Source organism: Microchirus variegatus, assembly GCF_963457635.1.
Source record: "Microchirus variegatus genome assembly, chromosome: 19".
Classification (NCBI taxonomy): domain Eukaryota; kingdom Metazoa; phylum Chordata; class Actinopteri; order Pleuronectiformes; family Soleidae; genus Microchirus; species Microchirus variegatus.
Window position 1 is genome coordinate 23591827 of NC_139820.1, and position 15209 is coordinate 23607035.

Genomic DNA, 15209 nt, shown 5'->3' on the forward strand with positions numbered 1-15209 from the left:
CTAGCTGCTCCCCCCCCCCCCCCCCGCCTCACTCACATCAGACCTGCTCCCGGTTTAAAGTGTCTTACCTCTGATCCGGTCTCGGTTCTGGGTCCTGGTCTGTGGTCCTGGTCTGTGGTCCTGGTCTGTGGTCCTGGTCTGTGGTCTGTGGTCCTGGTCCTGGTCTGTGGTCCTGGTCTGTGGTCCTGGTCTGTGGTCTGTGGTCCTGGTCTGTGGTCCTGGTCTGTGGTCTGTGGTCCTGGTCTGTGGTCCTGGTCTGTGGTCTGTGGTCCTGGTCTGTGGTCCTGGTCTGTGGTCTGTGGTCCTGGTCTGTGGTCGCTGCGTCCTGAACGGATCTGAATCCTCTGACGAACTCACGGCTCAGGGAGGAGAAACTGTGCGCGAGAGTCAAGTTACACACGTGACCCACCACACAACTTCCGGTTAAAACGTCGAAAAAATAAAAGTTTGGAGAAGAAAACTACTTCCGGTGCTTGTTTCCAAAATAAGATCCAGCGCCTCCTCTCTCCTGATTGGTTCATTAGATCAAAAAAATGACAGACCTGAAACCTGGACCTGAGCGTGAGTGGGTTAGGGTCCAGTGTTGAGTTGAGGACGTCCTCCGTGTCCTCCGTGTCCTCCGTGTCCTGTGTCCTCTCTGTCCTCTGTGGACACCGTGTCCTCTCACAGTTTCCTTCTCAACAACAATCAAAACATTCTGCACACAGGAAACAGGAAGTGAGTTTGAAACAATAAAACTCTGTGGATCAGGAAGAGGTCACATGACCTGTGTTATCACAGCAGGAAGAGCTGTGTGTGTGTGTGTGTGTGTGTGTGTGTGTGTGTGTGTGAGTGAGTGAGTGTGTGTGTGTGTATATGAGTGTGAGTGTGTGTGTGTGTGTGTGTGAGTGTGTGTTGGGAGGATCAGGTGAGACTACAGTGGCGCCACCATGTGGACTGAAGCAAGAACAACATTTCTCTAAAAGATCAGAACCTGACGATGATGTCAGAGGGTCAGTGACAGACATTTTCAAAGGAGACCAGGATCAGGATCAGGATCAGGATCAGGATCAGGATCAGGATCAGGATCTTCACAATTCTGCACATTCATTCAGAAAATGACAACATTCAAACTAACTTTATTGATCTAAAAACCTCAAACAGCAGATCAATAAATCTGTGCTTGTTCTTTCCTCCTGTATTTGTCCACTAGGCGGCGCCATAGACACGTCACATGACCACGCCTTTATCTCAGTGTTAAACTGAACTTTGTAAACCACTCACTCTCCCACACCAAAGTCCTCTGCTGCCTCGTGTGGTCACTCTGCGTCACTGCAGTGTTTGATTGAGTTCAGTGACACAAAGTGACCACAGGAGGCAGCAGAGGACCAGCTAACATCACTGATTCACATCATCACCTGTAACTGTGACATCATCATCACCATCACCATCATCATCATCATAACCATCATCATCATCATAACCATCTTCATCATAATCATCATCATCACCTTCATCATCTTCATCACCATCATCATCATCATCATCATTTCAAAGACTTTATTTGGATTAAATTTGTCAAATTCACACAAATGTTTGTTAAAATTGTCATAAAATATAAAGTTACACACAGAGAGAGGACGTCCTGTCCAAGCGCCTCGTCTTCACTGTGTCCAAGTGTCCTGGTGGTCTCTAAGTGTCCTCATGGTCTCTAAGTGTCCTCATGGTCTCTAATCTTCCTTGTCGTCCTCGTGGTCTCTAAGTGTCCTCATGGTCTCTAAGCTTCCTTGTCGTCCTCGTGGTCTCTAAGTGTCCTCATGGTCTCTAAGTGTCCTCATGGTCTCTAAGGGTCCTCATGGTCTCTAAGTGTCCTCATGGTCTCTAAGGGTCCTCATGGTCTCTAAGTGTCCTCATGGTCTCTAAGGGTCCTCATGGTCTCTAAGTGTCCTCATGGTCTCTAAGGGTCCTCATGGTCTCTAAGTGTCCTCATGGTCTCTAAGCGTCCTGGTGGTCTCTAAGGGTCCTCATGGTCTCTAAGTGTCCTCATGGTCTCTAAGTGTCCTCATGGTCTCTAAGTGTCCTCATGGTCTCTAAGGGTCCTCATGGTCTCTAAGTGTCCTCATGGTCTCTAAGGGTCCTCATGGTCTCTAAGCATCCTTGTGGTCTCTAAGTGTCCTCATGGTCTCTAAGGGTCCTCATGGTCTCTAAGCGTCCTTGTGGTCTCTAAGTGTCCTCATGGTCTCTAAGTGTCCTCATGGTCTCTAAGTGTCCTCATGGTCTCTAAGGGTCCTCATGGTCTCTAAGCGTCCTTGTGGTCTCTAAGTGTCCTCATGGTCTCTAAGCGTCCTCGTGGTCTCTAAGGGTCCTTGTCGTCCTTGTGGTCTCTAAGCATCCTCGTCCTCACTGTGTCCCTGCGTCTTGTCCTCTCTGACGTGTCTCTCGTCGATGTTGTCCAGAGAGGACGTCCTCTGCAGACTCAGCTCAGAGACGTTGATGCTCTTCAGTAGATTCTGTTCAGGAAACGTCCAAGGCTTCAGTCCTGGATCATGTCTGCGTTTCCACTCTGGATATTTGACTGAAGCTTTGTAGATCTTCCTCATCGCCTGAGGACAGAGGACACACGGGGACAGACGGAGACAGACGGGGACAGACGGGGACACATGGGGACAGAAGGGGACACCGTCAGGGACAGTCAGAGACAGTGAGACAGAATGAGACAGAGACAGTGAGACATGTTCTTACCTTTGGACCGACTAACTGAGACGCTCTGTTGACGACCCACTTTGGTAAAGAACCTGGAGACACAAGACATTAGTGTCTCTATGTGTGTGTCTCTCTGTGTGTGTGTATCTGTGCGTGTGTGTGTGTGTCTCTGTGTGTGTGTGTGTGTGTGTGTGTGTGTGTGTGTCTCTGTGTGTGTGTGTGTGTGTGTGTGTGTGTGTGTGTCTCACCTCTAGGGTCCACCTGTGTCAGGTAGATCAGAGTAGAACACTTGTCTCCATTAGTCTGGATCAGATAACCAGTCAATAGAGACACAGCTCTGACATAGTCCTTCTTAGGGGGGTGGAGCTACACACACACACACACACACACACACACACACACACACACACACACACAATTTTACCACAAAACAACCAGCACAGTCGCCCCCTGGTGGCTATTCAATATATTGTGACTTCCAGGTTGGACGACTACACTGAACTGTACTGTGTCTCTGAAGACACACAGACAGGACATACGTGGACAGATGTGGACAGACGTGGACATATGTGGACAGACAGGACATATGTGGACATACGTGGACATATGTGGACATATGTGGACATATGTGGACATACGTGGACAGACGTGGACATATGTGGACAGACAGGACATATGTGGACATACGTGGACATATGTGGACATACAGACGTGTCCTCACCGGGTGTTTGACAGAGTAGTTGATGATGATGTAATCACTTCCCAGATGAAGCCACGACCTCATGGTGACAAAGTCTCTGTTCTTCAGAGGAGACGGACATTTCCCTGGAGACAGAGACACAGGTGAGACAGAGTCTTTCATCCTGGACACTTTGTCCTCAGTGTCCTCAGTGTCCTCACTGACAGGAATAATATCCCACGTCTGCGTTGACCGTCAGTCGACCGATGTCGTACGTCTCGATCATGTTGGTGTCCCACTTCTTACGATAGCTGCTGTCATGGAGGACATCGTAGAGTGTCTCTGCTTTGACGTCCTTACAGGACATCTGCATCTGAGACAAGAGACAAGTTAGTGTGTGTGTGTGTGTGTGTGAGTGTGTGTGTGTGTGTGTGTGTGTGTGTGTGTGTGAGTGTGTGTGTGTGTGTGTGTGTGAGTGTGTGTGTGTGTGTGTGTGTGTGAGTGTGTGTGTGTGTGTGTCTCTGCTTTGACGTCCTTACAGGACATCTGCATCTGAGACAAGAGACAAGTTAGTGTGTGAGTGTGTGTGTGTGTGTGTGTGTGTGTGTGTGTCTCTGTGTGTGTGTCTCTGTGTGTGTGTGTCTGTGTGTGTGTGTGTGTCTGTGTGTCTCTGTGTGTGTGTCTCTGTGTGTGTGTGTGTGTCTGTGTGTCTCTGTGTGTGTGTGTGTGTGTGTGTGTGTGTGTGTCTCTGTGTGTGTGTGTCTGTGTGTGTGTGTGTGTCTGTGTGTCTCTGTGTGTGTGTCTCTGTGTGTGTGTGTGTGTCTCTGTGTGTCTGTGTGTGTGTGTGTCTCTGTGTGTGTGTCTGTGTGTGTGTGTGTGTGTGTGTGTGTCTCTGTGTGTGTGTCTGTGTGTCTGTGTGTGTGTGTGTGTGTGTCATGTTACTAGAAGACGTCTCTTTTTTTCCATGTAACTCAATCATCAGACTGAATCATTCATGAGGACATTGTCCGTCCATCAGTGTCCAACATCTGACATTCAAACTTCCTGTTTAACCACCACAATGAGTGACCACTTCCTGTTTACACTAATGACACAATCTCACTCACACTCACTCACTCTCTCACACGCACCCACTCACTCACTCACTCACTCACTCACACTAACTCACACACTCACACTCACTCACACACTCACTCACTCTCTCACACTCACACTCTCACTCTCTCACACTCACACTCACTCACTCTCTCACACTCACTCACTTTCTCACACTCTCACACTCACTCACTCTCTCACACTCACTCACACTCTCACTCTCTCACACTCACACTCACTCTCTCACACTCACTCACTTTCTCACACTCTCACACTCACTCACTCACTCTCTCACACTCACTCACTTTCTCACACTCACTCACTCACTCACTACTCACTCTCTCACACTCACTCACTTTCTCACACTCACTCTCTCACACTCACTCACTCACTCACTCACTACTCACTCTCTCACACTCACTCACTTTCTCACACTCACTCTCTCACACTCACTCACTCACTCTCTCACACTCACTCACTCTCTCACACTCACTCTCTCACTACTCACTCTCTCACACTCACTCTCTCACACTCACACTCACTCTCTCACACTCACACTCACTCACTCACTCTCACACTCACTCTCCTCTCACTCTCTCACACTCTCACACTCACTCACTCTCTCACACTCACTCACTCTCACACTCTCACACTCACTCACTCACTACTCACTCTCACACTCACACTCACTCACACACTCACTCTCACACTCACTCTCCTCTCACTCTCTCACACTCACTCTCTCACTCACTGAGTGTCTCTGTGTCTCAGTGTCTCTGTGTCTCAGTGTCTCTGTGTCTCTGTGTCTCTGTGTCTCAGTGTCTCAGTGTCTCAGTGTCTCTGTGTCTCTGTGTCTCTGTGTCTCTGTGTCTCAGTGTCTCAGTGTCTCTGTGTCTCAGTGTCTCTGTGTCTCTGTGTCTCTGTGTCTCTGTGTCTCAGTGTCTCAGTGTCTCTGTGTCTCAGTGTCTCAGTGTCTCTGTGTCTCAGTGTCTCTGTGTCTCAGTGTCTCTACAGTGTCTCAGTGTCTCAGATTGTCCTCAGTGTCTCCTGACCTTGAGTTTTTGGACACTCCTGGTGTCCTCGTCCTCGTCCTCTTGAGTCCACACAGTCACTCCTCCTTTGTTGTACCGACTCGTCCAAGCGTCTGAACTCAAACACTGATCTTTGAACGAGGAAAAGTCTGAGTCGTCCGGGATTTGAACCGGCATCTTCTACGACCAAGAGACAAGGAAGAGGAAGAGGATGAAGAGGAGGAAGAAGAGTAAAGAAGGGTTAGATCAGTGTGACCCCCCCATCACACACACACACACTGACACAAGTGTCTCTGTGTCCTCACACTGAGTCTCTGCAGAGACAGTGGAGACAACAGAGAGGTCTCACTCTGACACTAACTCAGAGATCTGCTGCTCACACACACATCAACTACACAACACACACAACTACACAACACACACATCAACTACACAACACACACACAACAACTACACAACACACACATCAACTACACAACACACACACATCAACTACACAACACACACATCAACTACACAACACACACACATCAACTACACAACACACACACATCAACTACACAACACACACATCAACTACACAACACACACACACACACAACAGCAACAACAACAGGATCAATCGGTGATCAATAATCTTGTGTCTAACCTGATCAGAGTGACTCATCCTGTTATTAGACCATCTTTGATCTGAAGGATGCTGCCTTCACTGTCTTCAGAGTGGCACCTGAACGCACCAGCAGCAGAAACTGACACCTGTTGTTCAGGTGCAGCAGTGGGCGGAGCTAAGAGATCAGGTGTCAACAGGTGTTTTCTGTAAGTGAGACATCGTCCACTGTCCTGTGTGTGAGACAGTGAGGGACATCATCATGTCCACTGAGCTGATGTTTGTCTCTTCTACCAGCAGAGGGAGCTCTGCACTCACACTGTGTGTGTGTGAATGAAAAAGTCCTAACATCATTGAGCTGCTCCCGCTGACCTTTGACCTCGTCCTAGTTATTCCAGATTAAACCAGTTTAGTCCAGATTAAGCTGGACTTCATATTTTACAGTTCCTGACCCTAAACCTGGAAACCAGACCAGAGGGTTAGCTGAATTTATGCTAAAGCTGGACATGCTAACGACATGCTAAAGCTGCTTTGGTCTGTGAGGTCATAGGTCAACCTGAAAACACTGAACATCCCACCTAGTGTGGAGGAGTCAGAAACACAGACGTATGTTTACTTTGAATCAAAACAAACCAGCTAGCACATTAGCCACTGTAGCTAAAGTTAGCGTTAGCTACATCAACATGTCTGACATTTATATGCTTTTATTTTGATACACTTCCTGTTTCTGTCTCTCTGTCAAACTGTGACACATTGGATTATTTTCTCAACTAAAGAACTTTGTTTCCTCCTCCAATGCCCCTCCCCTCTCTGTATAAATGTAGCTCCTCCCCCTCCCCTCTCTGTATAAATGTAGCTCCTCCCCTCTCTCCTCTCTGTATAAATGTAGCTCCTCCCCCTCTCTCCTCTCTGTATAAATGTAGCTCCTCCCCCTCTCTCCTCTCTGTATAAATGTAGCTCCTCCCCCTCTCTCCTCTCTGTATAAATGTAGCTCCTCCCCCCCTCCCCTCTCTGTATAAATGTAGCTCCTCCCCCTCTCTCCTCTCTGTATAAATGTAGCTCCTCCCCCTCTCTCCTCTCTGTATAAATGTAGCTCCTCCCCCTCTCTCCTCTCTGTATAAATGTAGCTCCTCCCCCTGTCTCCTCTCTGTATAAATGTAGCTCCTCCCCCTCTCTCCTCTCTGTATAAATGTAGCTCCTCCCCCTCTCTCTCAGTTGGTCTCTGTGAGAGCGAACAGCAGCAGAAGAAGAAGAAGAAAAGTTGTGACCATCGTCTTCATCACCGTCAGCTCTCTCTCTCTCTCTCTCTGTGTGTGTGTGTGTGTGTGTGTGAAGATGAAGATGAAGGCCTGTGTTGTGTGTGTGCTTCTGTGTGTGGTCATGAGTGTGTGTGTGGCTCGCTCTCCTTATCAGTCTGTACTGCAGCACAGTCGCATCAGAGGCCGACAGCAGGGGTGAGTAACTCTACTGCATCTGTGTACTGTGTACATGTGAGGACACATGAGGACACATGAGGACACATGAGGACACATGAGGACACATGAGGACACATGAGGACATGTCTCTGTCTTTTGTCTTTCAGTCCAAACGTTTGTGCGATGCAACAGATCAAAGGAACGGACAAGAAATACTTCACCAACTGTAAACAGTGGTATCATCGTAAGGTCTGTGGGGTCTCTACGTAAGTGTCTTTACACACACACACACACACTTCATCCTGCATAGGGAGATCTATGACACAGCTGCTCAACTGCTGCCACAGACCTGTGTGTGTGTGTGTGTGTGTGTGTGTGTGTGTGTGTGTGTGTGGACACATGGAGAAGACATCATGACGACTCAGACACTCAGTCGTCTCTTGTCTGAACAAACATCAACGATGAAACTTTCTCACAGATTCTTTCAGTTAAAGTCAGGAAACTGAGAAAGAGGAAGACACACACACACACTCACTCACACACACACACACTCACGCACGCACGCACGCACGCACGCACGCACGCACGCACGCACGCACGCACGCACGCACGCACACACACACACACACTCATACAGAGAATACAAACACCCTTAAATTACATTTACACTCATGGCAGGAAGATGTTTAAAGTGTGTGTGAGAGTATGTGTGTGTGTGAGTGTGTGTGTGTGTGTGTGTGTGTGTGTGTGTGGAGAACAGTCCTGTCTTTGTGTGAGTATCAGAAGGTCACAGGTCAACAGAAGGAAGACTCATAAACCCCCCCCCCCCCAGACTCTAGACTCTGAGATTTACTTTCCTCCTGAGACCACGCCCCCACGTCTGATGACATCATCAAATGGTTGACTTTAATTTACAAAGTAATGTCAGAAAAGTTTCCACCATGAGTTCACTCAGTTTTACACTTTTACATTACTTTTACATTACCTTAACACTACCTTTACATTACTTTAACATTACTTTAACAGTACTTTAACAGTACTTACAGTACTTCTACAGTACTTACAGTACTTACAGTACTCTTCTGCTCCTCTGCTAATGTGGTCGTGTTTGTATAAAAACTGTGGACACGTGTCTCTGTAAATGTCCTCCTGAGACGTTTGTTGTTTCAGTGAAGACTGAATGTGTTCGTTTGTTTGGACAGAAATCCACGGCGGCCATCTTTGTTTATGTGGAGGACAAAGTGTCCACTTTCCATCTGGTTACATAATCAGTGTGTGTGTGTGTGTGCGAGCATGCGTGTGTGTGTGTGTGCGTGCACGCGTGTGTGTGTGTAGCAGTAGCTGATCTCCATCTGTTTATATTTTACTGCTGCTGTGATTGGACGCTGCAGGAGACGAGAAACATTTCTGTGTCCACACGTTAAAAATGAGACAACATGAGGACATGAGACAGGAGACATGAGGACAGGAGACATGAGACAACATGAGGACAGGAGACATGAGGACAGGAGACATGAGACAACATGAGGACAGGAGACATGAGGACAGGAGACATGAGACAACATGAGGACAGGAGACATGAGACAACATGAGGACAGGAGACATGAGACAACATGAGGACAGGAGACATGAGGACAGGAGACATGAGACGACATGAGGACAGGAGACATGAGACAACATGAGGACAGGAGACATGAGGACATGAGACAACATGAGGACAGGAGACATGAGGAAAGGGGACATGAGACAACATGAGGACAGGAGACATGAGGACATGAGACAACATGAGGACAGGAGACATGAGACAACATGAGGACAGGAGACATGAGGACAGGAGACAACATGAGGACAGGAGACATGAGACAACATGAGGACAGGAGACATGAGACAACATGAGGACAGGAGACATGAGGACAGGAGACAACATGAGGACAGGAGACATGAGACAACACGAGGACAGGAGACATGAGACAACATGAGGACAGGAGACATGAGGACAGGAGACATGAGGACAGGAGACATGAGACAACATGAGGACAGGAGACATGAAGACAGGAGACATGAGGACAGGAGACATGAGACAACATGAGGACAGGAGACATGAGGACATGAGACAACATGAGGACAGGAGACATGAGGACAGGATACATGAGACAACATGAGGACAGGAGACATGAGGACATGAGACAACATGAGGACAGGAGACATGAGGAGAGGAGACATGAGACAACATGAGGACAGGAGACATGAGGACATGAGACAACATGAGGACAGGAGACATGAGGAGAGGAGACATGAGACAACATGAGGACAGGAGACATGAGGACATGAGACAACATGAGGACAGGAGACATGAGGAGAGGAGACATGAGACAACATGAGGACAGGAGACATGAGGACATGAGACAACATGAGGACAGGAGACATGAGACAACATGAGGACAGGAGACATGAGGACATGAGACAACATGAGGACATGAGGACATGAGACATGAGACATGAGACATGAGGAGAGGAGACATGAGACAACATGAGGACAGGAGACATGAGACATGAGGAGAGGAGACATGAAACAACATGAGGACAGGAGACGTGAGGACAGGAGACAGATGATAGAGTAAAAACATGTCCATCATGTATCGTGTTGCAGTGGATTGTGGGTAATTGAATCAGCGACAGCTGGACTGAGTTTGTCGTTTTTTTTTTTCTGGGGGTGGGCGTGGCCAGCACCTCAGGCGTCTTCTCTTAAATAAGCTCCGCCTCCATGTGCAACATTCTAACGTCCCATTTGACAAGCTCCGCCCCCTTCACGTGTCCCAGGATTCTTTCCATGAATGTGTGTGTGTGTGATGTGAGTGAGGCTGCAGCTCTGTTGCTAGGTAACAGCAGTGTCAGACTCCGCCTCCCTGACTGAGGAGGCGGAGTCTGACTCTCCCGTGTCTTTCAGGGTGATCACTTACGAATGCTGTCCAGGATACGAGAGGATCCCTGGAGAGAAGGGCTGTCCTGCTGGTACGACCTCTGACCTCTGACCTCTCTGTGGCTGCTGGCCTGTGATTGGCTGACAGGTGTGTGTGTCTCCACAGCGCTCCCTCTGGTGAACATCTATAACACACTGGGCGTGGTGGGGGCGTCGACCACACAGATGTATTCTGACCGAGCTGAGCTCAAGGACCTTCTTCAAGGACCTGGAAGTTTCACCTTCTTCGCTCCAAGCAACGCAGCATGGGCCGCACTGCCCACGGTCAGACACACAACAGACACACAACAGACACACAACGCAGCATGGGCCGCACTGCCCACGGTCAGACACACAACAGACACACAACAGACACACAACAGACACACAACGCAGCATGGGCCGCACTGCCCACGGTCAGACACACAACAGACACACAACAGACACACAACACACAACAGACACACAACAGACACACAACGCAGCATGGGCCACACTGCCCACGGTCAGATACACAACAGACACACAACACACAACAGACACACAACACACAAACAACAGACACACAACACACACACACACAACAGACACACAACACACACAAAAGACCCACAACACACACACACACAACAGACACACACACAACACACAACAGACACACAACCCACTGCCCACGGTCAGACACACAACACACTCCCTGACTGTCTGTCTCCTGTCCCCCCGTCCCCGTCTGTCCCCTGTCCCCGTCTGTCCCCTGTCTGTCCCCGTCTGTCCCCTGTCTCCGTCCCTAACAGGAGATCTTGGACGCTCTGGTCAGTAACGTAAACATAGAGTTATTAAACGCTCTTCATTATCACATGATCGACCGTCGTCTGACGTCTGAAGAACTCAAACATGGATCATCGTTCACGTCCATGTACCAAGACTTTGATGTTCATGTGCATCACTATAGCAACGGGGTCAGTACACACACACACACTATACAATACACACTACAGTCAATTTAGCATTAGCCTAACAGTAGTTAGCTTAGCATTAGCCGCAGAACAGTAATTAGCTTAGCATTAGCCGCAGAACGGTAGTTAGCTTAGCCCTAGCCCCAGAACGGTAGTTAGCTATGCATTAGCCCCGGAACAGTAGATAGCTAAGCATTATCCCCAGAACAGTAGTTAGCTAAGCATTAGCCTCAGAACAGTAGTTAGCTAAGCATTAGCCTCAGAACAGTAGTAAGCTAAGCATTAGCCTCAGAACAGTAGTTAGCTTAGCATTAGCCTCAGAACAGTAGTTAGCTAAGCATTAGCCTCAGAACAGTAGTAAGCTAAGCATTAGCCTCAGAACAGTAGTTAGCTAAGCATTAGCCTCAGAACAGTAGTTAGCTTAGCATTAGCCTCAGAACAGTAGTTAGATAAGCATGAATGCTTATTTTTCACGAGTGAAAAAAAGTGACGCATGGTCTCGCATGGTTTGTATTTTTGTGTTTGCTGCACCTTGGACAGGTCATGTGACCTGTCTCCATGGTTACTCAGGTACTTACCGCCTCCTCTCTGTCGCCCCCCTCAGATTGTAACGGTGAACTGCGCCCGTCTCATCAAACCTGACCAACACGCCACCAACGGCATCGTGCACGTGGTGGACCGCGTCATCACCGCCATCTCCAACAACGTCAACACGTTCATCGACGTGGACGAGGACCTGGAGACTCTGCGTGTGAGGACACATGAGGACACATGAGGACACATGAGGACACATGAGGACACATGAGGACACATGAGGACACATGAGGACACTGCTGATGATGTCACTCACTGACTTCCTGTGCTGTGTTTGTTTATCAGACCGCCATCGCCGCCGCCGGGCTGACCACCATGTTGGAGAGCGAGGGTCAGTTCACCATCTTCGCTCCCACCAACGAGGCCTTTGAGAAGATGCCTCCACAGACCCTCAACCGCATCCTGGGAGACCCTGTGGCTCTGAGAGGTGACCAGCAGGGGGCGTCAGTCTTATGAGAAAACCACAAGTTAACCAAGTGTGAGTGTGATGTGACGCCCCCTCTATCCCCACCCCTCTGTCCCCGCCCCTCTGTCCCCACCTCTCTGTCCCCACCCCCTCTGTCCCCGCCCCCTCTGTCCCCACCCCCTCTGTCCCCTCCCCCTCAGACCTGCTCAACTATCACATCCTGAAGCAGATGCGTTGCGCCGAGTCCATCGTGTCGGGAATGCCGATGGAGACGCTGCAGGGGACGGTGCTGGAGGTCGGGTGTGACGGAGATCACATGACCCTCAACGGAAAGGCCATCGTCACCAGGACGGATCAGCTGGGGACAAACGGCGTCGTCCACTACATCAACGAGCTGCTCGTCCCCGACTCTGGTACGATGTACTACTGCAGTAGTACAGCAGCAGTACTGCAGTAGTACTGCAGTAGTACTCATGGTCCTGCTTTATGTCTCAGCTAAGACTCTGCTGGAGTTGGCTGAAGGTTCCTCCGTCTCCATGGCGACGGCTCTGTTTGTCCAGGCCGGTCTGAGTCCACAGCTCAGTGGCTCTGACCCTCTGACTCTTCTGGTTCCTCTCAATGAAGCCTTCAAAGGTAACACCTGACCTCTGACCTCTGACCTGCAGAGGACACTCACATCCTGCTGTCAGATTGTCCATCTGTCTCTTTGTTTACTTGTCCCTCAGGAGACGTGTCCATGTCTCCTGACATGAAGAAGTTGATGACCAATCACGTGTTGAAGGAACGTTTGTCCTCAAATTCTCTCTACGATGGACAGAAGCTGGAGACACTGGGAGGACTCACACTGAGAGTGTTTGTCTACAGGAATGTATGTCCACCTGTCCTCTGTCCTCATCTGTCCTCTACTCTGTCTCACGTGTCTCTCATGTGTCTCTCATGTCTCATGTGTCTCATTTCTCTCATGTCTCTCATGTGTCTCCTTCAGAATCTCTGTGTAGAGAACGTTTGTATTGCAGCTCATGATAAAACAGGACGCTTCGCTACAATGTTCACTGTGGACAAAGTCCTCACACCTCCATCAGGGACAATCATGGACGTCCTCAAGGCTGAAGACCGCTTCAGGTGAGACACACACACACACACAGACACACACACAGACACACACACACACACACACACACACACACACACACACACTCAAACTCACCTGTCTTCCAGTGTCCTCGTAGGAGCCGTCCAAACAGCAGGACTCACTGAGCTGTTCACTCAGCAGGGGGCGCTCACACTCTTTGCTCCGACCAACCAAGCCTTCAATGCTCTGCCACGACAAGAGCTCAACAAGCTGCTGCGTGAGTGTCCACTGTGTCCACTGTCTGTCCTCTGTATGTCCACTGTCTGTCCTCTGTGTCCACTGTCTGTCCTCTATGTCCTCTGTGTCCACTGTCTGTAAATGGGCGTGTCTGCCATGTGAGTGGGCGTGTCTGACCTGTGAGTGGGCGTGTCTGACCTGTGAGTGGGCGTGTCTCCACAGGTGACCAGCAGCAGTTGTGGGCGGTGCTTAGGTCTCACGTTGGCGAGGGCGTGCTGGTGAGCGGTGGAGTGAGTTCTCACACCAGAGTCAAACCTCTGCAGGGAGACAAGCTGGAAGTGGGCGTGGTCAGTGACATCATCAATGACATCATCAGTGACTCTCAGTGACCTCTGACCTTTAGTGCTGACCTCTGCTGTTTTCCAGAGGAACTACACCGTCTACGTCAACAAGATCCCAGTGACGGACGCTGACCTCATGGCCACCAACGGAGTCGTCCACGCCATGGACAACATCGTCAAACCTCTGCGTGAGTGTCCACGTGTCCACTGAGAGGACAGCGTCTTCAAAACATGTCCAACACTTTTGTCTTTGTGTCTCTGCAGCTCCAAAGGTGGACAGAGAACAGGCGGACGGACCGGCAGTGTCCTCCAAGGTAAGAGACACTGAGGGACACTGAGGGACACTGAGGGACACACAGAGACACTGAGGGACACACAGAGACACTGAGGGACAAACAGAGACACTGAGGGACACACAGAGACACTGAGGGACACTGAGGGACACACAGAGACACTGAGGGACACACAGAGACACTGAGGGACAAACAGAGACACTGAGGGACACACAGAGAGACTGAGGGACAAACAGGGACACACTGAGACACTGAGGGACACACTGAGGGACGCACAGGGACACACAGAGACACTGAGGGACACACAGAGACACCGAGGGACACACAGAGACACTGAGGGAGACACTGAGGGACACACAGAGACACTGAGGGACGCACAGATAGTAGTATTATTATATTGGACATGTTGGACACTGATGTCCGTCTCTGTCTCACAGGTGGAGTCTCGGAGCTTCAAGGACGGTGAGTCACTTCCTGTTTCAAAGCTGGTTGCCGTGGGGGCGTGGCCATGGTTGACCTTTGACCTGGTCTTGTTGTTTCAGACGACCTTTTCTCAAAGGTCATCAGGAGCCGCACCAGCAGGACCATGACCAGAGGTCAGGGACTGTCCCAGCGTCCTCTGTGAGGTCAAAGGTCACACACCGCTGAGGAAGGGATGTGGGAGGAGCTTCCTTTTACTTCCTGTTTACTGTAAAAAGGTCAAAGGTCAAACACAGCATGAAGATTTTTTTAGGGCTTTTTTTCATTCTTTTGTAAAATAAAACAAATATTTTAAAGATGTGCTGAGTCATCTGTGTGTGTGTGTGTGTGTGTGTGAGATGTTTATATGACCTTTATTTTAA

At 49.4% G+C, this 15209-nt stretch overlaps 3 protein-coding genes across 3 annotated transcripts in view; 1 reads left to right on the forward strand and 2 right to left on the reverse strand.

Moving 5' to 3' along the window:
• arap3 (ArfGAP with RhoGAP domain, ankyrin repeat and PH domain 3) overlaps positions 1–322 on the reverse strand; it is a 16743-nt gene extending 16421 nt beyond the window's left edge. The window contains exon 1 of the mRNA XM_083906117.1: positions 69–322. The gene's annotated coding sequence lies outside the window, so the exon portion shown is untranslated. The remainder of the gene's footprint in view (positions 1–68) is intronic.
• A 1257-nt stretch (positions 323–1579) lies between these two features.
• stard15 (StAR-related lipid transfer (START) domain containing 15) lies at positions 1580–8695 on the reverse strand. The gene is made up of 7 exons (XM_083906429.1): positions 8583–8695; positions 5509–5664; positions 3587–3734; positions 3404–3507; positions 2931–3048; positions 2722–2774; positions 1580–2582 (listed from the first exon to the last, which is right to left on the reverse strand). The coding sequence occupies exons 2-7, from the start codon at positions 5662–5664 to the stop codon at positions 2364–2366; spliced, it is 798 nt and encodes a 265-aa protein (XP_083762555.1). The 5' UTR covers positions 8583–8695; the 3' UTR covers positions 1580–2363.
• On the forward strand, positions 7310–15139 carry tgfbi (transforming growth factor, beta-induced). Its single transcript, XM_083906428.1, has 17 exons — positions 7310–7548; positions 7677–7775; positions 10457–10521; positions 10596–10753; positions 11263–11427; positions 12029–12175; positions 12304–12445; positions 12625–12837; positions 12920–13057; positions 13150–13292; positions 13410–13546; positions 13643–13773; positions 13956–14080; positions 14160–14262; positions 14339–14388; positions 14805–14829; positions 14910–15139. The coding sequence occupies exons 1-17, from the start codon at positions 7430–7432 to the stop codon at positions 14990–14992; spliced, it is 2043 nt and encodes a 680-aa protein (XP_083762554.1). The 5' UTR covers positions 7310–7429; the 3' UTR covers positions 14993–15139.
• The last annotated feature ends 70 nt before the right edge of the window (positions 15140–15209 follow it).